The 19,317-nt window shown below is 58.0% G+C and overlaps 3 protein-coding genes across 8 annotated transcripts; all 3 read right to left on the bottom strand.

Moving 5' to 3' along the window:
• Positions 1–8,972: 8,972 nt before the first annotated feature.
• C1QB (complement C1q B chain) lies at positions 8,973–11,471 on the bottom strand. Of its 5 annotated transcripts, none has more exons than XM_054222742.1 (3): positions 11,363–11,471; positions 10,060–10,219; positions 8,973–9,721 (listed from the first exon to the last, which is right to left on the bottom strand). In XM_054222742.1, exons 2-3 carry the CDS (start codon positions 10,217–10,219, stop codon positions 9,147–9,149), a joined length of 735 nt encoding a protein of 244 aa, XP_054078717.1. In that variant the 5' UTR covers positions 11,363–11,471; the 3' UTR covers positions 8,973–9,146. The 5 variants fall into 5 exon arrangements, with proteins under 5 accessions (XP_054078717.1, XP_054078718.1, XP_054078719.1 ...); XM_054222743.1 differs by having other exon boundaries at positions 10,060–10,284; positions 11,363–11,465; XM_054222744.1 differs by having other exon boundaries at positions 10,060–10,222; positions 11,363–11,460.
• A 1,043-nt stretch (positions 11,472–12,514) lies between these two features.
• Positions 12,515–14,768, bottom strand: C1QC (complement C1q C chain). Of its 2 annotated transcripts, XM_054222677.1 has the most exons (3): positions 14,612–14,768; positions 13,766–13,955; positions 12,515–13,535 (listed from the first exon to the last, which is right to left on the bottom strand). In XM_054222677.1, the coding sequence occupies exons 2-3, from the start codon at positions 13,944–13,946 to the stop codon at positions 12,979–12,981; spliced, it is 738 nt and encodes a 245-aa protein (XP_054078652.1). In that variant the 5' UTR covers positions 13,947–13,955; positions 14,612–14,768; the 3' UTR covers positions 12,515–12,978. The 2 variants fall into 2 exon arrangements, with proteins under 2 accessions (XP_054078652.1, XP_054078651.1); XM_054222676.1 differs by lacking the exon at positions 14,612–14,768 and having other exon boundaries at positions 13,766–13,964.
• Positions 14,769–15,899: 1,131 nt separating this feature from the next.
• Positions 15,900–18,148, bottom strand: C1QA (complement C1q A chain). The gene is made up of 3 exons (XM_054222678.1): positions 18,012–18,148; positions 17,044–17,215; positions 15,900–16,906 (listed from the first exon to the last, which is right to left on the bottom strand). Exons 2-3 carry the CDS (start codon positions 17,204–17,206, stop codon positions 16,338–16,340), a joined length of 732 nt encoding a protein of 243 aa, XP_054078653.1. The 5' UTR covers positions 17,207–17,215; positions 18,012–18,148; the 3' UTR covers positions 15,900–16,337.
• Between the last annotated feature and the right edge of the window lie 1,169 nt (positions 18,149–19,317).

Below are 19,317 nucleotides of genomic sequence, written 5' to 3'. Positions count from 1 at the left end.
GCTGCCTTTAAAAATTAAATACATGGAATCCAGAATCAGAAACCAAAATGCGTTAATAATAAATGGGTGATGCTTCTGTCTTCTGGGGCTCAGGGTGCTCGGATGCTCTAGTAGAGGTCCTTGGGGTCACGAAGGTGCAATACTCAGACACATCTGATGTTCCTGTAATGCATTTTACTAGGGGAAAAAAACAAGGGAAAAGGCTGAAAATGGAGAATGAACTACACAAAACCCTGATGGGAGCCACAGGACGGTGAGGAAATTTGCTCGAAGGAGGAGGACGAGCCTCCTGGATAACGCCCAGCCCACCTTTCCATTCACACTCTTGCTCTGCGTCCTCCTCTGAGGTCCCAGCCCAGCAAATGACAGGAGCATCTGCCTCCATTGCCTTTTGGGACAGTCGTTGGTGGCTGCAAGTCACCATGTGAAGGCAAAAGGGCAATACACCATTTCACACACTCCCCAGCATTTGTTTTTCCTTCAAAAAGGCTTTTTTCCCCCCACTTTTTCTCTGCTCTGTGAGGACACAGGTCTTCCTCTGAATCAAACAAAATAGGCATGAAATGCTGGTAGCAAAACACTGGCCCATAGCTTGAGCTCCTAGGACTTGCTTTCCATCAACCCTGAGGGATGAGCACGATGGAGTTGGAAACCGAGGGACCAAAGAACTGCCAGGACTCATTCTGAGCCTGGGGACAGAGTTGGAGCAGTTGTGGTGGATCCATAGTTTTAGAGACGTCCTACTCCTGTCAGCCCAGCCTCCCCCAGGAGACCATCCGGGGCTGGGAAGGGCCAGCTGATCCACGCCTTTCTCCTGATCCATGCCTTTCTCCAGGGAGCTCTTCGATGTGCAGGGAGGGGAGGAGGCACCCAGCACTGCCCCCAGACTGGCCCATGCTCTCCTCCTGCCTCCTGAGGGACCCTGCTCCGCTGCAGTCAGCTGGTGGCACAAGCAGGGCCGCCCTAGCACTAGGCACAGCTCAGGTGTCATTACAGGAGCAGAGTCCAGGTCTCAGTGGACACTGGAGGCTTCCCACTGCTGGTGGTTGGTAGCCAGCTGGGGGGTCTCCAGGAGCCAAAACTGTGCGAAACCCTCAAGTTCCCAGGGCATCCTGAGCCCGTTCCCCCACGGGCATCCCCAGGGTGCAGGGTTGGATCCACGACACGGGGCCAACTGGCACAGCAGAGGCCACGGGGCTGTGCGGTCCACAGCCGGTGCGCGGCCCCAGCCCAGCACCGGGCTCGGGGATGCACAGGGCTGTCCGGCTCCCTCCCGCTTGTCTGGAAGTGCCGCTGATGACCCGCCACTGTTCCCGTCTCCTTGGTGACTGCACATGCCAGCATCCCCAGACAAAAGCTCTCCTGGCACATAATGGGAACAGAAGGGAGCACTGGGCAGCGGCATTCAGCCCTTGGGGGCTGCTTCCCGAGCACTCGCCCTAGGGCTCCAGCCCCTGCTCTTTCGGAGTCAGCCTGGTCCAAAGACCCGCAGTGGATAATCCCCATCCCAAAACCAGATGGGTATTTCAGGTATGTGCCCGAGCGTGTTGCACGCACTTCCCCGGGGACCCCTCGCGAGGCTGCACGTGGCCACGTCGCGCTGTGCTGTGGGCTCCTAGCTTTCTTGCTTGCTTGCTTGCTTGCTTTTTTTTTTTCCCCGCTTTGCATGTAAATGCAAGATTTAGGGGAGCGGGAGGCTGCCGAGATCAAGCCTGGACTCTTCCATGCCAGTATCGACTGCCCAGCCTGCTCGTGTGCTGCTCTCGCGCCGCATGCTCTAATGTACTGTGCTTTGCATGGCGTTTGTGTGGTTTGCATTTGTTGCGTATGCCTCCTACGTGCCCTGCATATTAATTCACATGAGCCTCTGACTCACGTCATGTGAGGCACATGGCTACATATGTGACACGGATGGGTCTTGGGGCTTGTCTCACAGCCTCTCGTAGGCTGAGGTGGTGGCTCATCTTCCTGCTGTGTACTGCAAAATGAGGGCTGAAACCCACATACCTCTCCATCAAGGCTGGTAGGACACAGCAGGGTCGGTTCCTCCCTGTGGGGAAACTGGGGCATTCAGGGGGATCACCTCTGTCCCCAGACACTCCCAGGAGTCAGTAGTGGAAGAAAAAAAAAGGTCTGCCTTTCCTTTCCCTTGTGAAACGCATAAAACCTCCATAGAGCAGGGCTGTGTGGGGCTCTCCCAGGCCCACGTTGTCACGTCTCCAGTGCTGGTTTTAGGGTTTCACCAAGAGCTCGGTCTTGCATCACGGCAGAGAGGGTCCCCAGCACGGCACCCGGTCTCACCAGTCCGGGACCACGGGGTAGCCTGCATGCACGGGGTGGGGGGCAAACCCGTGTCATTGAGTTGCATCTCTCAAGGGGTTAAGGGCGTGCCCTGGGACAGGCAGGACCCCATCGTGCTCCCACCAGGCTCTCCTGCATCCCCTTCTGCTGCTGCTCCATGCGAGGGCGGAGGCCGGGGGAGACACCGCTCGGCTGCCGGCAGGCGCCAGGCAGCAGGAGGGCGGGAGGCAGCGGGAAGCGGAGCGGAAGGAGCTGAGCCCGACGTCGAGGCGAGCTGTGCCTGGAGCTGAATGCCGGCCAGGCTCCGCATCCCCGCACATCCCCATGGAAACCTCAGCCCTGCCGCCCCACCTCGCACCCACGCCGGATTGTAGGTCACCCATGGCCGCCCTGGTCCAAGTGGCCTCCCATGGGGGCGAAGTGGCTCTTCATCACCCAGGGCCGTGGGCCAGGGCTGCAAGAGCTGCGAAGGGATGAGGGATTGAGCCCTTCCCACCCCCCTGCCCTCACGCACCCCACACCACACGGTTAGGGATGCCCGAGCATCCTCTCCACCCGGCAGCATCCCTGCCTCCTCGGTCCAGCCCCGGGGCTGCGTGGGGTGCCCCACCACGGGGTGCTGCCACAGCAGGGTCACACCACCCCACAACCCGGCCCTGCTGGTCCTTCCCCTCCTGCGCTCCCTTCCCAGCACGAGTCCCCTGAATGCTCCATTTGAAGCTAATTCCGGCTGAAATCTGGTTTGCTTTCCAACGTTGCTGCTTTAAATTGGAGAGATTGACCTTGTAGCAGGAGGTGACATGCAGATGCACATCAGCAGCCCGTCAGAGCGGGCGGCGGGGGCTGGGGGGGTTGCGGAGCCGCCTCGGGGACAGGCCAACTATTTTATGAGTAATTTAATATCTGGAACACAGACTTTTCATTCCCAGAGATCTGCTGGGGAAAGAAAGAGCCTTTCTGCAGCCCCGCAAAGGCTGTTCCTCATAAGGAGGCAGAGCAGAAAAAAAACAGGGCTGGGACTTAACCCCTTGGTGGCCAGCCCAGCGCAGAGCCTCCGCAGCTCCCAGTCCCTGCAGAGGGGCCAGGAAAAGCAGGAATTCCCTGTGCAGCTCAAAGTGGGAGACAAGCCAGTCTGTGTTGCTCCAGGCAAAAGAAGCGATTGCTCCTTTCCATTCAAATTCAAATCCAAGCCTACATGAGGATGGGGGAAACAAAGTTATCAGAAGCCCTGAGGTTAGATTTGGGATAGGAGGTGGTGTCTGAACTCCCTGCCGTGTCTCAGACTGGTTGCTGCTGTGTCAGACTCCACGTGAGTTCCCACTGAGGTTGCCACCGGTCCCATCCTCCAGCGGAGCCAGTACACCCAGGGGATCCATGCAGGGAGCTCCTGCCCTGGCCGACAGTGAAGCGATGCAGGTGGCCTCAGTCCCCACCTAATCCGAGCTGGTTCTGCAGCGTCCCATTGGTGTCTGCAGCCCTCACAGCAAGTACAGTCCCGTGCGCTGCCCCAGGAACACCTCCACCAGGAGCGTACCAGCATCGTGGCGCAGCACTGAACCCATGGAGGGCTTTCCATACGCCTCCTGCTTCATCTTAGAGTTTGGGGAAGGGGAGGGAAGGAAGAACACACACAAAAAAATGCAACATCTCACTATGCAGCCCTGCCCAAGGGCAGAGAAGAAGGTGGAGAGGAGCCGCCAGCTTGGCAGCAGCAGCTGACCCTTGGTGATGGGGGGCTGAAGGGAAAGAAATGCTCGTGGGCTGTTCAGGAGGGAGCTGCTGGCAGGGGAAAAGCACCCCTGTGTCCAGGAGGAACATCACGAGCTACGTGGGAGAATGACTGTTAGGCAGGGCTTGTATGGGAGGCGGCACTGCGTGGCCTCCAGAAGACCCTGCTGCGCAGCGTGACCGTGGCTGTATGATGCTGCCAGCAAGGACCGAGCTCAGCCAAGGATGGTTTAGGAAGGTCTCTTCCTTGGGTAGCGGGTACTGGGGACTGACCAGGCTCAGCACAAACGGATCAACGCCTTTGCAAGTGTCTGCTAGGGATGTTAGACCAGACTGCGGGACCAACATCCCGTCAACATCAATCTTACTGACAAACAGCATGGCCATGCTTTGATGTCTCCAGTTCAGCTTCACTTTCCGTGAATATTGATAGGCACCTAGCATGCTCCACCACGTCAGATCTTGCCAGAGTCCCACTTACGGCTAGACTGGAGCTTTGGCGCAGAGAAAACCCCCAAAACCCCATCTAGGTGATGCAGGGGAAGCCTCCACGTGATATGCTTGCTGGTCCCCGTTGCCTTGGAATAGGAAAAATTTATTTTAAAATCCCGACAGCTCTCTACCAGGGCCTTTGCACATCAGTGCCTTTGCTCCAATTGAGCTTTGGATCAAACCAGTGCCTGGTTGCAGGGAGCCCCCGCAAGGTGACCTGAACACTTGCTGCTTTTTGGTGTCACTGAACAACTCCATGTGACAGGGCAGGGTGACTGAGTGACATGGCCATGCTCCAGGTTTGCTCTCTGAGTCTGTGCGACCTCCAGCATGGAGAGACAAAAGCTCTCAGTGGTCACACCGAGACCACAGCTGCTTAGCTGCAGCTTGGCACAACACTTACAGCCCTAAAACTCCTGATCTGAAGTCACCTGGAAACGCCACCCGCCTCAACTTCTACCAAAGCATCTGCTGAGCATCTGGTGGCCTCTGTCTGGGCACATCCCAGACGTTGGTGGAGGCCAGATTCCACGGGCGAGGGTCACAGCACCACCTGGTGAAGGTCTACGGCTTAGCTGTGGCTTGACCCCGATGAGGCGCTGCTGCTCCGGTGTCACCTGTGGCGCCATTAAAAGAAAAAAAGAAAAATGAAAAGGAAGAGAAGAAGAGCAGAACACACGTGTCAGGGCAGATCTGCAGAGAGCACGCATGGAGCAGAGCGAGCGCGCACAGAGCGGGGTGAGCGTGCAGTGTGAGTGCACGCAGAGCAGCGGGTGTACGCGTGGAGCAGGGTGAGCGTGTGTGTGTGCCCAACGCAAGCGTGCACTGAGCAATGCGGGTGTGCACAGAGCGCAGTGAGTGTGCGCGGGTCATAGTGTGAGCATGCACAGAGCCGTGACGGTGTGCGCAGAGCGCAGTGAGTGTGCGCGGGTCACAGTGTGAGCGTGCACAGAGCAGTGAGGGTGTGTGGCAGAGCAGGGTGAGTGTGCAGGCATGCACAGTGTGTGTGTGCACAGAGCACAGTAAGCGTGTGTGTGTGACCAATGTAAGTGTGCACTGAGCAATGCGGGTGTGCACAGAGCGCAGTGAGTGTGCGTGGGTCACAGCATGAGCATGCACAGAGCAGTGATGGTGTGCACAAAACGCAGCGAGTGTGCGTGGGTCACAGCATAAGTGTGCACAGAGCAGTGAGGATGAGCACAGAGCGTAGTGAGTGTGCGTGAGTCACAGTGTGAGCGTGCACAGAGCAGTGAGGATGTGCAGAGAGCGCAGTAAGTGTGCGTGGGTCACAGTGTGAGCATGCATTGAGCAATGTGGGTGTGCACAGAGCGCAGTGAGTGTGCGCGGGTCACAGTGTGAGTGTGCACAGAGCAGTGACGGTGTGCGCAGAGTGCAGTGAGTGTGCGTGGGTCACAGCATGAGTGTGCACAGAGCCGTGAGGATGTGGCGCAGGGCAGGGTGAGTGTGCGCGGGTGACAGTGTGAGCATGCGCAGAGCAGGATGCGCGTGCACAGCGTGAGCGTGCGCAGGCTGGTGTGAGTGAGCACAAGGAGAGCGCGCGCAGGGCAGAGCGAGCACGCACAAAGCACTGGGACAGCTCTGTCAGGTCCCAGGTGAGAACAAAACCTGCAAATCCGTTTCATAGGTGCGCACGTGGCCGGGCTAAAGTTTGGTGGGTGACAGGTGCTCACGGGTAAGATGTAAAGAATTAATTCAAGAGGCAAATTGGTCCTTTCCCCGAGAGACAGGGAATGTGGAGCTTGCCCTGTCCGGTGTCCTCACCACCAGGTTGCACCTGATCCTGCAACAGGTTTCTCTCCAAGTCTCCTGTTAATGATTGTGTTGTTCCAGGATCGCTTTGTTTTGCCCGGAATAATGAATTCCGCAGCACTGTGCCGGGCGGGGGAGGTTTGAGAGCAGGGCTGTAGCCTCCCGTCTTCCCCGGGTTACACCAAGCAGGCGGCGTGTGACGGGCAGCGCAGCACTTACCTACCCAGATAGATTTTAATCTGTCTTGCTGCGGCCCTGAGATGGCTAGAGGATCTTGCAGAGGTTTTCTTCCCAGGGTAGCAATCCAGGCTCCTGCTGTGGATGGTCCCGTGGGAGGAGGCACCCACGTTTCGGCTCCAGCCCCAATGGGCACTGAAATAACTTGAGAGGAGGGGGTCCTCTCCAGCTGCCCTGGCGTGGTGCCTCTCTCTTTGGGGCTTTAGGGCTTCCTGCAGGCTCAGAAACCCACCACCCACAATGAGCAGCCCTGGAAGAACCGAAGGGTGATGTTGCACGGACCACCACCTGTCCCAGCCGCTCGCGGCCCCCTGGCCCCCTTTTCTCCTCCATTTTGGTTACCTGAGGGGTGTCCTGCTCCACGGGCCGCACAGTGGCAGCTTCAGGGGAGCAGACAGCTGCTGTCCCATGGAGCTAATGCCTGAGGTGGCATTGCCGGATGCCGGCTGAGACCCACGGGAGGTCGCAATGCCCTGTGCACCTCTGTCTTCTGGCTGCATACGCATGGCGAGCTGCACTCTGGAGACTGTTGGTACCTACACTGCCCTCTGACTCTCTCCAGGCACAGCCAAGACCCTAGAAACCCTTTGCCTTGTGCTGGTGTTAGGTCAGACATTAGTTTTAAAAATAAAAACAGCTCCACTCCAAAAGAGGTCCTTGACAGAGACCTTTTCAAAAGTTTGAAATGATGGTATCAGTTCCTTAGAAAGGCAGAAAGCTTCAACTTGCTGTTCACCAGCGCGCCGGATCCCATCCTGCAAAGCTTCCTCCTGCCCCCCGCCTGTCCTATTGCATGGGGTTATCCCCTGCCAGAGGACGGACTTTGCATTTGTCTCTGCTAAATGTCAGTTGGTTCCTGCCAGCTCATTTCTCCAGCCCGTCAAGGTCCTTCGAATGGCAGCCCTGTCCTCCGCTGTATCGACTGCACCTCCGTTTGTGTCTCCTGCAGTCCTGCTGAGGGTTCAGGGGATTTAGCCGATGTATGCTGCCTGGCCTCTGTTTTGGGGGTCAAATACCTACTTTTTTCCTCCACCTGCCCTGATGACCTGATTTTATTTGGGACGCTGCATCGCCAGCTGCGAAATGGCACGAGTGTTGCAGCTGCATTTTAAAAGCAGCTCGGTGCTCCCGTGCAGGGAGACCAACGCCCGGCATTTCTACCCTGACTTTCTGACAGTAGGCAGAGAGGGCTGGGGACGTGGGGTGGCTGCGCTCCTGGGGACAAGAGCCACAGGTTTTGCTGGGTGAAGGACCAAGCAGCGAGGTGACAAGGACAAAGCGTTAACGCAGGGCTGCAGGAGGCGGCACTAATCCTGCCCGGTGCCTCCTCCCCGACCTTACGGGCCTCACGCCTCTGCCCAGCAAGCTTTGCCATCCCGGCCTGCGGGACGAGGATGCTCCCTCGGCGAGGCGAGGGCTGATCCAGTCTCCAGTGCCACCTGCCGGCAAATCATCCCGGACAGACGCTGGAGCCTCCGAACTGGCCGCACCAGTGCCAGTCCTGGGGCAGGGAGATCTGTGCAGCCCAGAGCTGTGGGGCCCTGGACCCATAAGGAGGTCCCGAGAGCTCGGTAACGAGGTTTCATAAAAGCCAGCCCATATCCTCCTCCCCCGCCTCCAACCCTTTATCATCATTCCCTTCAGCCGGCCCCTTTCAAATCCCAGATCCCCACGAAAACTCTCCTACGTCCTGCCCACCCCGTGTACACCCCCACGGCTTCACACCCCACAGCTCTTGGTACCACCTGCTATGGCTGGGCTGGTGGCTGTAGGCAAACCTCCACCCAGGTACAATGCTGGATTGTCACCTGCCCCAGGGACAGGGGCATCCTTGGGGTCCTCAGCTCTTACTCATCTGGAGGTCCTTGGATCTCCAAGGGGGCTTGGGCTGTGCTGTAGGACTTGCACATGTTGGTCCCCTGCTGGGTTTATGGGGCTGCTCTGGACACTGCCCGCTGGCACCAGGGGATAGCCATGTGCCCCACACCTCTGCCATCGTGGCATCGAGCTCTGGCTTCCCCGCACACGCCTGGCTCATCTTCTCACAAGCTTTGACAAGCCTCTGTGGATATTGGTGTCACCACCACCCCAAAAAAAAAGTCTAAGAGAGGTTGGCGTCCCCAACTCCTACCAGCCCCAGGGCTCTCCAGTACAGCACCATATCCAACATCTCCCCATCGCCCACTAGTACCCAGTGGCCCGCATTTTCTTACTATGTCGTGTGTCCCCCCCTCCAGCTAAAGACCAGGATTCCTCTCCGTGTTCTCCTAACCCTGGGATGGGACTTTCTCTGTGTGGCTCTGGAAGGAGATACTCAGCGTGGGCTGCAGCAGGAACTGCATGAATTGCCTGGTTCTGCTCTGTAGCAATGAGATACTGCACCCAGAGGTGTGGGAGGCCATGCCCTGCGTATCTGAGCATTGTTTGAGGGGGAAGAGGCAAATCCTAGGCAGGAAGGAACCAGCAGCACAAGGAGCTGTCATTTAATGTGCAAGATGATTGGCAGAAATGGGCTTAGGGCACCAAACCTGGAGCAAAGAGTCGTTTCCAGGGGTCCTCAGCCCTGCAGGGGCCAGCTAGCAGCAGGGGAAGGGCTGCAGAGAGACACCATCAGTGGACTAAGCATCGGGAAAGACCAGGAAGCCGGAGAAGATGCTGTCGGACCCTTCAATCCCCACTAGAGAGTTCTTCTCTGTTGGCTCCAGCCAGACGGATTCATTCGCTGCCACCTTGAGGACGACGCCACCCGTGGTGACCTGGTAGCTGCTGTGCACATAGTCACAGAAGGTTACCACCTTCTCACCCCTGCTGCCACCCCGGCCCTTTTTCACACTGAGGCACAGGTTGCTCCTGGAGGTGACGTGGTAGGTGAAGTAGTAGATGCCTGGGACTTGGCAGATGAAGCGGCCATACCGGTTCTCGTAGTGACCCTTCACATTGGTGATGATGCGATCAAAGCGGATGGGCTGCTCCCGGCGTGGGTAGGAGCTGATGGTCCTGGCAGCAGAGAAGGCGGACTTGAGGGTGGCCTTGTAGTCACCAGAGTCCCCCTGAGCGCCGGGGGGTCCCATGGGACCTGGTAAACCCTTTGAACCTGGGGGGCCCCTGGGGCCAATCTTCCCAGGGTACCCCATCTCTCCTGGGTCTCCCTTCTCCCCCATGTCTCCTTCATGCTCCACCTGGCCAGGGGGACCTAGAAAGCAGGAAGAAGAGTCATTGTGGTCACAGTCGAGCACCACAGATCTGCAGAGGGGGCACTGGGAAGGAAACCACCGATACCTGTGCTGGGGTACGGGTCAATGGAGGCCCCTGCCCACCCTTTGCTCTCGTGCACCCTCCCTCCCCAGGTTCCTTTGGGTGCTCTGGTCTGTCCAGCCCCTTCTGTCTCCAAGCATCACCCCCACCTGATAACACCCCAAAGGGACTGGTGGAAAATGGATGGCTTTCCCAGGACCGCGTGCCTGGCACTGCCTTTTCCTGCTCTTGGTATTCACAAAACAACACTTTCCCCACCTGCAGCCTCCTCCTTACCTCGGTCGCCCTTTAGGCCATTCTTCCCATCTCTGCCATTGCTGCCAGGCTGTCCTGGTGACCCTGGGATGCCTGGGATGGTGCCATAGGTCTTGCAGAGTGTGCCGCTTGCAAGCTGCCCTCCAGCCAGGAAGATCACCATCACCCACACGGTCTGCATCTGCTGGAGCACAGAAGGATGTCGAGGGGCTTGCCTTGGGCGGTGGGAGGGCACTCTGTGTTGCTCTGGAGGACAATGACTAGAAGTACTTTTGGGTAATACCATCAGGGAGGGAAAACATCCTGCTGCAGAGCCAAATCCACTCTCACCCCACTCTTAAATTACCAGTTTACAAGTGCCCAGAGCTTCAGTCACATGAACATTTGGGGATGGGTTAGCCTGTTCCAGAGGTCTGATGTCCAGCCTGGCCATGATGCTGCCACAGGCATGTGCTGCAGGTCCTTAGGGCCACACCTGCAGGGTAAAACCCTTCCCCAAGCCAGAGCAGTTTCATGATCTGCAAGGGGACAACTCTTGCTTTCCACCAGCATATCTGAGGGGCAGCTTTAGTCCTTGTAGATGGCAATGAAATCCCCAAGCCTGCTCTCCTAACCATTGTGGGGTCCTGTTGTGTCCTGCCACACGCTTGCTTCATCCCAGAAGCATTTCTGTATGTAACCAACCCTACTGGGATAGCCATCTGGGCTTCCAGTCCCCGGGGTCCCATCTTCCATCTGCCCTCCCTGCATCCCACAGCTCAGCTCCTTCCTCCAGCTCTTGGTGCAGGTGCATGTGTGGTAAGCACTGGGCATTTGGGGGCTGTATCTGGACATCACATCACCCCACCCATGCTCTCTGGCCTCAGGTGAACTCTCCCAGCACTGAAACTCTGTAGTCAGCAGGAAAAGGAATCAGTAAGTTGGGTACTTCTTCTGCAGAAGCTCTGATCTGGATGCAGCAGGTACAAGGACCAATCCATGGGCTCGCAGCCAGGGCCCAGGCAGACGACAAGAGCATCTCAGGGCAGGAGAACACCCCCAGGGCACCTTTCAGACTGATGCCGAGTCCCTGATCACCCCTGTGGACCTTTGCCGTCTCCCTTTGCCATCTCCCATTTCCCCCAGGTGGAGCAGAAGGGCTCGGGGTCCCATCGGGGATCTCCACCACCCCCAGCTCAGTAGCCCCCTTCCTCTTCTGCCCCAAGCCACAGCGAAGTGCCAGTGATGCAGGGGGTGGCTGTCACCCTGGTGCTGCTGGGTTCCCCATGTGCTCCTACCTGCAGCGGAGAGCTGGGGCTTAGCCTTGCCGACATCTTGCTCTTACCTTGAACACCTTGTTGCACGGATGGAGAGGTGGACCGGGACACACCAGCGTCCTGCTTGGAAATGACTGCGAGGAGAAGCAGAAGTTTGCTGCAAGTGTTATTGTGAAAGGATTTGGGCCACATCCCTTTTTTATCTTTAGCTCCTACCCTTTCTTCAGTGTCACTTTCATATCCGCCGTGCGCGGATGTCAGCTCAGCAGGACATGCTGTCCCCAGATGGCACCCTGAGGCCCCTCAGGTGTACAGCTCTGGTCCCAGGGCACAGAGTGATGTTCGCTCTGCCCTGCAGGGTCTCTGGGTCCTGCTCAGGTGTGCTTACTATGGGGAACGCTGCCGTGAGCTCCAGACAAGTTTGGGGTAACCCCTCAGGACTGTAGATGTGACCATGCACTTAGCATCCCTCAGGTTTCTCTGCACATACCCAGCTCTGCTGGGAAGTACTGGCCACCCCAGAGGATGCTACAGGGTCTCAGCATCCATCACCTTGAATCTGTCCCCCAGGCTCTCCTAAATGTTGTGGATGGGAAGTGATTTCACCCTGCGGTAAAAGCATTTCCAGTCCTGATTTCTGCTGATGCCTTGTGGAGGTGAAGCACAGGACGTTCACGGGAGATGACCTCCTTTTCCACTGTACAGAGTGTGCCACCAGGAAGAATCTCCATTGGGTTTTGGTGGGCTCTGAGCCCATGAGCTCCTTTGGTCTGTCTCAGGGAAGCCAGTGCCTCCCCTGCCCTGTCCCTGGTGAGGCTGGGACCCTACGGATGTCCCAGCAACTGGAGGCATGGATATGAGGTTCACTGCATGATCTGTGGCCTTCTGCAACTGAATTGCATCCACTTGGAGGAGAAGGGCAGTAGCAGGGCCCCTGCCTGGAGTAATGCCCTCGGTGGGGGCTGTGTGCATGGGCATAGGAACCGTCCCCTTCCTGCAGTCAGTGGAGCTGGGGGTCCCACCCTGCCCAGTAAAGCCAGGGTTGTGAGTAGTGCGTAATGCTCAGTGATGCTGAGCATGGCTGAGCCAGAGAGGGCTTGGGGACAGTCTGATGCCACGCAGATGTCCAGATGTCATGCACACACACACACTCACATGCATACCACATCCATCTGGCCACACGTGGTGTCTACCTGAAGAAAGGTAAGTAGTGGAGGAAAAAAGACGCTGGGCCAGGAGCACTGGGGAAGGATTTATTGAGATTTTCCACAGAGGGGTCACAGCAAAAGGGCTGTTGCAAGCCTGCTCCAGGACACCTGGCTGTCCCTGGTGCAACCCAGGTGGGAAGGGGAGAGACGCAGAGAGACCTTTGGCTCTGTCAGCAGAAGGTAATGTGGGGTTATCAGAGTGGACGCACGTGGCAGTGCCAGCAGGACCCCGGGGGCTTGGCACGGTCACTGTGGGTGCAGGTGCATCCAGATGTGCCTGTTCCCCTTGTTCAGCAAGTACCTGCCCTCAGCCCCCAGGCCAGCGGTGTGCAGCTGGAGGCTAGGGCTGAACCCCTTGCTGGGGCTTCCCACCCAGCAGAGGAAACCTGGAGCATCAGCAACAGGGGGCAGTAAGCAGCAGCATTTGCAGGGCAGGGTGATGAGGTCGGCGTGCTGGGGTGGGCTCTGGTGGTCCTCTAGTCTGGGAAGAGCAGGAAGCCCGAGAAGATGCTGTCAGAGTTGCCGATGCCCACCATGCCATTGTAGTCATTCACCGCCAGCCAGACCTGGTTCCCAGCACCCAGGCGGAGGAGGATTCCACCAGAGCTGACCTGCATGGTGTTGGTCTTATGGTCGCAGAAGCTGGCCATCTTGATCTCATTCTTGTACAGGATGACGCAGAGGTTGGCTGTCTGCGAGCTATGGAAGACGAAGTAGTAGAGGCCGGGGATCTTGCAGGTGAACTTGCCTGTGGTGGTGTTGTAGTCGTGATTGGTGTTGGTGATGACGTGGTTGAACACCAGGGGGACATTCTTCAAGGGGTGCTCGCTGGTCTGTCTCGTCACTGAAAATGCTGACTGGTGCTTCTGCTTGTAGCTGCCTGGCATTCCCGGCTCTCCAGCCATGCCCATCATCCCAGGGTCTCCAGGAGGACCAGGGGGACCGATGGGGCCAGTCTTGCCTGGCAAGCCAGGGCTGCCCGGTTCCCCTTTCATGCCCTTGGGCCCTCGTGATGCAGGAGTGGCCGGGAGGCCTGTGGGGCAGTGGGGAGTGAAAAAGGGTGTCAATGGCAGAATGTGGGAGAGGTTCCTCCAGCCCCTTCCCTTGGGCAGGAGAGGGTTGTTGCCTCTCTCCAGCCTCCTCTACTCTTGCCCTGTCCACAGAGGATGCTTTCCATGGCCTGCAAACCAAGGCAGACCATCCATGGAGGACTCAGTGGCTCCCCTTCAACAGCCTGCGTGGTTCCCCTCCTCGCTCACTCACCTGGCTCGCCTTTGGCTCCCTTCAGCCCATCCCGGCCATCCCTGCCTGGTACACCTGGCATGCCTGGCAGGCCTGGAATCCCATAGCAGCTGGGAGGGGCATCTTCGGTGACAGCAGACCCCAGATTCATGAGTAGGAGGGCGAGAGCCAGATGGAACTGCTCCCCGAAACTCTGCCCCATTTTGGTGCTCTGGAGCATGGAAAGGGAAAGAAAGTGATGGGGTAAGGGCCCATCTCAGGGTGGCTTCCAGGCTGTGGGGCAAAGGGGATACTGTGCGATGAGGTTGACTGCAGCAGGAGCATGCATCTGTGTTGGCTGTGCCCTCGGTGTGTCCCCCCCCATACCAATTAGAGGTGGAGATGGACCCTGGGCTCATCACCACCCCCAGAGCAGCCCCTGATGGCACAAGGCAGGTTGGACGTTCAGTCTAGATGGAGCCATGAGGTTTTGAGGTACCCATGGCCAGTGCCAAGCTCTCCCGGTCCAGTGTCCCAAACTCCCTGCAGATGCATATGCCACTGCAGACCATTGCACCATGCGGCACTGACGCTGGAGCTCCCTAGACCCAGCTGATCTCACCCCTCCTCCAGCAACAGCCTGACTTTCCTGGCTCTGCCCATCAGGATCAAGACTGAGGATCTCCCAGGACAGTGCCTGGCCCAGGGGATTTGGCCTTTCCCCAGCAGGAACAAGTGTGCATCCCCCCCAGGACATGTGAGCAGCCTGGCAGCGCTTGTCATTCCTTCTCTGCCTCCTCTCACATAGCCCAGCACTGTGCCATGCTGCCGGACCCCCAGTCCCCACGCAGACCACCCCAAAGATATGGACCCTGCAGCACCTCTTACCTCTGGTGAGGGGAGCAGGGCACGGGATCCTGCGCTGCTGAGCCCTCTGGCTGTTGTGGGCACTGCCTGCCGGCACAGCGCGGCGTGGATGACTCTCCGTGACACCCTCCTGGAGGAAGTCGCGGAGTTAGGAAAGGGCCCTTGGGGATCCAGAACCCCCAGCTGGCCCCCAGCCGAGTTTCACATCCTCCTGCCTGATTGTTTCCTCTGAGCAAGCACTTTCCTGGCTGTCCAGCGAGAACCGTACTTTTGCCACGGCAGCAGCAGGGGCTGTAAGGACAGAGGTGGGATGACCCTGTGCCAAGAGATGTGTCACAAACCCTCCAACCACCACTAGGGGACTAGCTCTCCACAGATCACTGGCTTTCCACCATCCTTAACTCGTTTCTTAGAAGAAGGATGGGGAGCAGAGTCCCACGCCAGCTCCATGGAGCCAGAGCTGCCTGTTCAATGAAGGGCTGGCGCAAGGTCATCGCCTGGCTCTGATGGGAGATGCTGCAGCCCAAGAAATGAGGCTGAAGGATGCTTGTCCTTGAGGGTTTCTGACCTGCAGGTTGGGTGCCCTCTCTGCACCTTGTCCTGTGTTCCACCAGCTCTGTTGGGTGCCGGATTCACTGGGGCCCCGGCATCCCTGGTTAGGGTGTTCCTCCTTGCAGGTGATCTGACCTGCTCCTCGCTGCTCTAGGAATGGAAACATTTGACTGCTCAGCATGTGTGGAGCAACTCCTCCAAGCAGCAGTACCAGGGTAGGACACCGACATGGCTTCCCTGATGCTTTCTGGCTGCCTGATACCTGCCTAGCCCGCCCTACCTCCCACTAGTCTCACCCCAAGCCAAAGAGAGAAGAGCATCACCCCACGACCCCACCACCATCACCCCACAACCCCATCAGCCACCCTGATGTCCCTGCCCCTCCTTGCTGAAAGGCTGGAGGACCGCAGCTGCCCTTCCCCTTCCTGGGAGAGTTTGGGTACCAAAAGAGGACTATGTGGATGAGGTGCATGGTCTGCTGCCTGTACTTGTACTTAGCCTTGTACGGGACAGCTAGCTGGGACTCATCAGAGAAAGGACACACATAGGCTGGTCCCAGAGATTTCCCGTTCCTCCCTGTAAGTGGCAGCTCTGCTTGGACACTCAGTTCCCTCCTGTCCTTCTGCTTTTGCAGTTGGGGTCTGTGCTTGGCCAGGGGCAAGCTGGGATCACTTCTCTCCCTGGGCAGCTTGGGAAGGGACCCAGGACATTGATGGTTTGCGGAAGACGCATGAATATGAAAGAAAACCCAAGTGGCTGTCATGAAAGAAGGGTTTATTTGTACTGATGGGAAGGACGTGAGAGGCAGTGGTGGCCGAGCGCCAGAAAGGCGTTTGCAATGGTTAGTGCAGCAGAAGCAGTGGCACACAGTGATTTCCCACTCAGGAGCAAAGAGCCAGAGCTGGTGAATGGCCCCAGTGGCAACTGGCCCCCTGCAGTGTGGGGTCTGAACGCCCGGGAGGAGACAGGACTGCTGGGGCTGGGAGTCCTCTGCCTCCAGGATGGAGCAGGCAGGCGCAGCGCCTGGCCACTTTGTGACACTGGTGGAAGCACAGGATCCAGCTGGTGGCTCAATCCAGGGCTGTCCCTGTGTGCTGCCGACAGAAGACCACCCCATGCACTCGCAGGGTGAAAACACATGCAGACACGCACACCGCAACGCTCTGGTGCTAAGCAGGTCCAGACTGGTGGCCCGTCAGCCCGACTGCGGGAAGACCATGAAGCCGCTGAAGACGCTGTCTGCCTCCGAGCCGCTGTAAATCATGCTGCCCCTGGCAGGGTCGGTGCTCACAGAGACCTGGTCGCCCACGGCCAGGCTGAGCACAGTGCTGCCCGAGTTCACCTGCAGGAGTTCGCGGCTGTTGTAGTCACAGAAGCTGACCACATTCTCCCTGTTCTTGGTGATGCTCAGGCAGAGGTCACCGCTGGACACCACTTGGTAGGCGAAGTAGTAGAGCCCGGGGACACGGCAGGTGAACTCCCCAGTCTGGGGGCTATAGGAGTTCTCCTGGTTGGTGATGATGTTGTCAAACACCACAGTCCTGCCCATGGACGGTGGGGACTTCCGCGAGGCAGAGAAGGCAGGACGCGGCTGCTCCAGGATATTGCCAGCTTTCCCCTTGTCACCCTTCGGCCCTGGCTTGCCTGGGAGCCCAGGGGGACCATGCAGGCCATGGTAGCCCTGGTTCCCTGGGATGCCAGGAAGACCCGGCTCACCTGCATCCCCTTTGGGTCCCCGGATGCCTGTCCTCTGTGTTGATTTCCCTGGGGAGAAGTGGTGAGAAGGAGCAGTTCATGCACATCTATCATCTCCTGAGCTGCTCCCGCAGCCTGTGATGCTCCTACCAAGAAGCTTGAGGCTCCCAGGCCACCCACACCGCACATCGCTGGCTCCCCCTTACCTGGCTCTCCCACGTCACCCTTCTGCCCTGGCCTCCCATCAAGGCCAGGGACTCCCGGGAAGCCATCCTTGCCGGCTGGTGCCCAACACAATCCATCCTCAGACAGGACCATGCCCAGCACTGCAGCCAAGGTGCTGGTCACCAGCCAAAGCCCAATTTGCATCCTGCCTCCCTGCAAGCACAGGGGTGGGGGAATTGGGGACGGAGTCAAACACACATCAAACACACAAATGCACCTTGGACACAGACAGGCAAGTGCTCTCATCAGATGCGTGCACAGATCTACCATGCCACCCGTGTGTTGTCCAATACAGATAGCCGGACACCATATGCAATGGTGAAAATAACTTCATGGAAGGATTTTGAGGCTGTTTCGTTGTGTGATCCGAAATCACTGACGTTACTGAAAATCTCTGACACGTGCCCATGGCAGGGCTGGGGGATTGGAAAGCCCAGGATGTGGAGCATGGCATAAACCCTTTGGTGCATGCCCTGGGGATGTGTGGTTGCACATCAGATGCATGCAGAGGATGCTTCTTCCAGTGTGGAGGGAGCAAGCACCAACGTATGGAGCAGTTGTCCCATGGGATGGAGAGCACAAATAAGGAAGGGTTGCAAGGAGATACAACAGAGGAGGAATAAACAGGAAAGGGATAAATAGGCAAAAGGGATCCAGATCTCCATCACACAGAGCTGGGAGCGAGGAGGGATGTCCTGAGCACACACACCTATCCCAAAACCTGGGGTGCTCAGCCCGGGACAAGCCTGTGGGGTCCAGTGATGTCCGCAACCACACGGAGCAAGGACAAGTTCCTGTAGCTCCCTCCCTCCCCTGCATCATCTTCTCCCTCTTTTCCTACTTTAAACCCTTGTGGAGGGGGGAAGTAAAATAGCGGGGGGGGACACGGAGCAAGGACTGCAGAGCAGTGACAGAGGAGACGTGTCCCCAGCTATTTGGGGTGACTTACCTCCTTGCTGGGGGTGAAGACAGACCAGTCTGAGCAGCAGAACCGTTTGCTGGAAGCCCTTCCTTGGGAGCAGGGAGGAAGAGGATTGGGGTGGGGGGAGGATTACGGGATGTACTGGCATGCCCAGTGGTTTGCCTGGTTGGGAAAGGGAAGTGCCAAGTTTCGCTTTCTCTGCATGAGCTAGAAACTTGTTCCCCTTTCTGCGTTTGACCCTGGCTGTGCTGGTCACCGTCAGGGAACAGCTTGGTCAGCAGAAGTGCAGCCCCGCAGGGCTCCCAGCCTGGCCAGCAGCATAGTCCCCGCAGCAGGGACCGGTGGTGACGGGGCACAAAGCAACACAAAGGTGGAGGGTGCCCAAAGGCATGCCACAGCTCTGTCACTGCAGCAGGGGGACAGGCGATGCGAGCACTAGGTGGCATGGCCATCCCAGGGATGCTGGGATCACCCTTGATGGCTTCCAGTCCAGGTGATGGGCAGAGCATGGCTGTCACTGGTACCCGGCCTTGTCGTTGCTGCTGCTGGGGACTGACCCCTCCAGATGCCCACCTTGGCACCGCACCCTGACGGAGCAGGGCTTCGGCAAACGGACTGTGAGTGACTGTGTGGCTCAGCAGGGCCTCGAGCATCCCTGATGAGATACCTCCTTCCCGCCGCCCTCACCTCAGTAGTTTGGGGACCCTGTTCCTGTAGCAGAGCAGGAGGAGATGGGGGTCTCTGGCACCCAGGTTGCTCCTGGTCCCCTTTGAGTGGCTGTGCCTTGCAGCAGCCAGATTTGAGCAACCCCAGGAACTGTGTGTGGCCTGAGCCAGACCTGCAAAATTAAAAAGCCAATGCCTCACACCACCGAGTCTAGGGAAGGTGCCGAGGGAAGTCCATTCAGCTGTGTCACAAAACGGCACAAAACGCCACTGGTATCCAAGTCCCACTGCAGCAGGGAGCAGAGGGATGAGACGTGCCACAGTGACCCCAGCAGGTGGATGTCCTTGGGATCGCAGAAACCAGCCAAGTCCCACCGTGGGGGACGCAGTGGGCAGATAGGAGGGACCTGGAGCTTCTTTTCAGTCCTGTGGCAGCTGCACTGACCTTCATGAGAAAGCGGTGTTGGGGTTCCCAAAGCACTGCGGCAGCTGGAGCTCAGGGGAGGAAGTCCAAGGAAAGAGGACAGCGTGCAGGTCTGGGATCAGGGTGGTCCCAAAGCCAAGGGGGGCTGGCAAACCCTCCGTTCCCCCTGGCTGTCACCTCTGGTGGTCTCATGGAAGGTGTTGCACTGTTTCCAAAGCAGCTGAAAAAGGGAAAGACTAGTGTG

This window comes from Rissa tridactyla, chromosome 16, assembly GCF_028500815.1.
Source record: "Rissa tridactyla isolate bRisTri1 chromosome 16, bRisTri1.patW.cur.20221130, whole genome shotgun sequence".
Lineage (NCBI taxonomy): Eukaryota > Metazoa > Chordata > Aves > Charadriiformes > Laridae > Rissa > Rissa tridactyla.
Note: the sequence above shows the minus strand (reverse complement) of the source record. Positions and strands in the feature narration are given on the sequence as shown.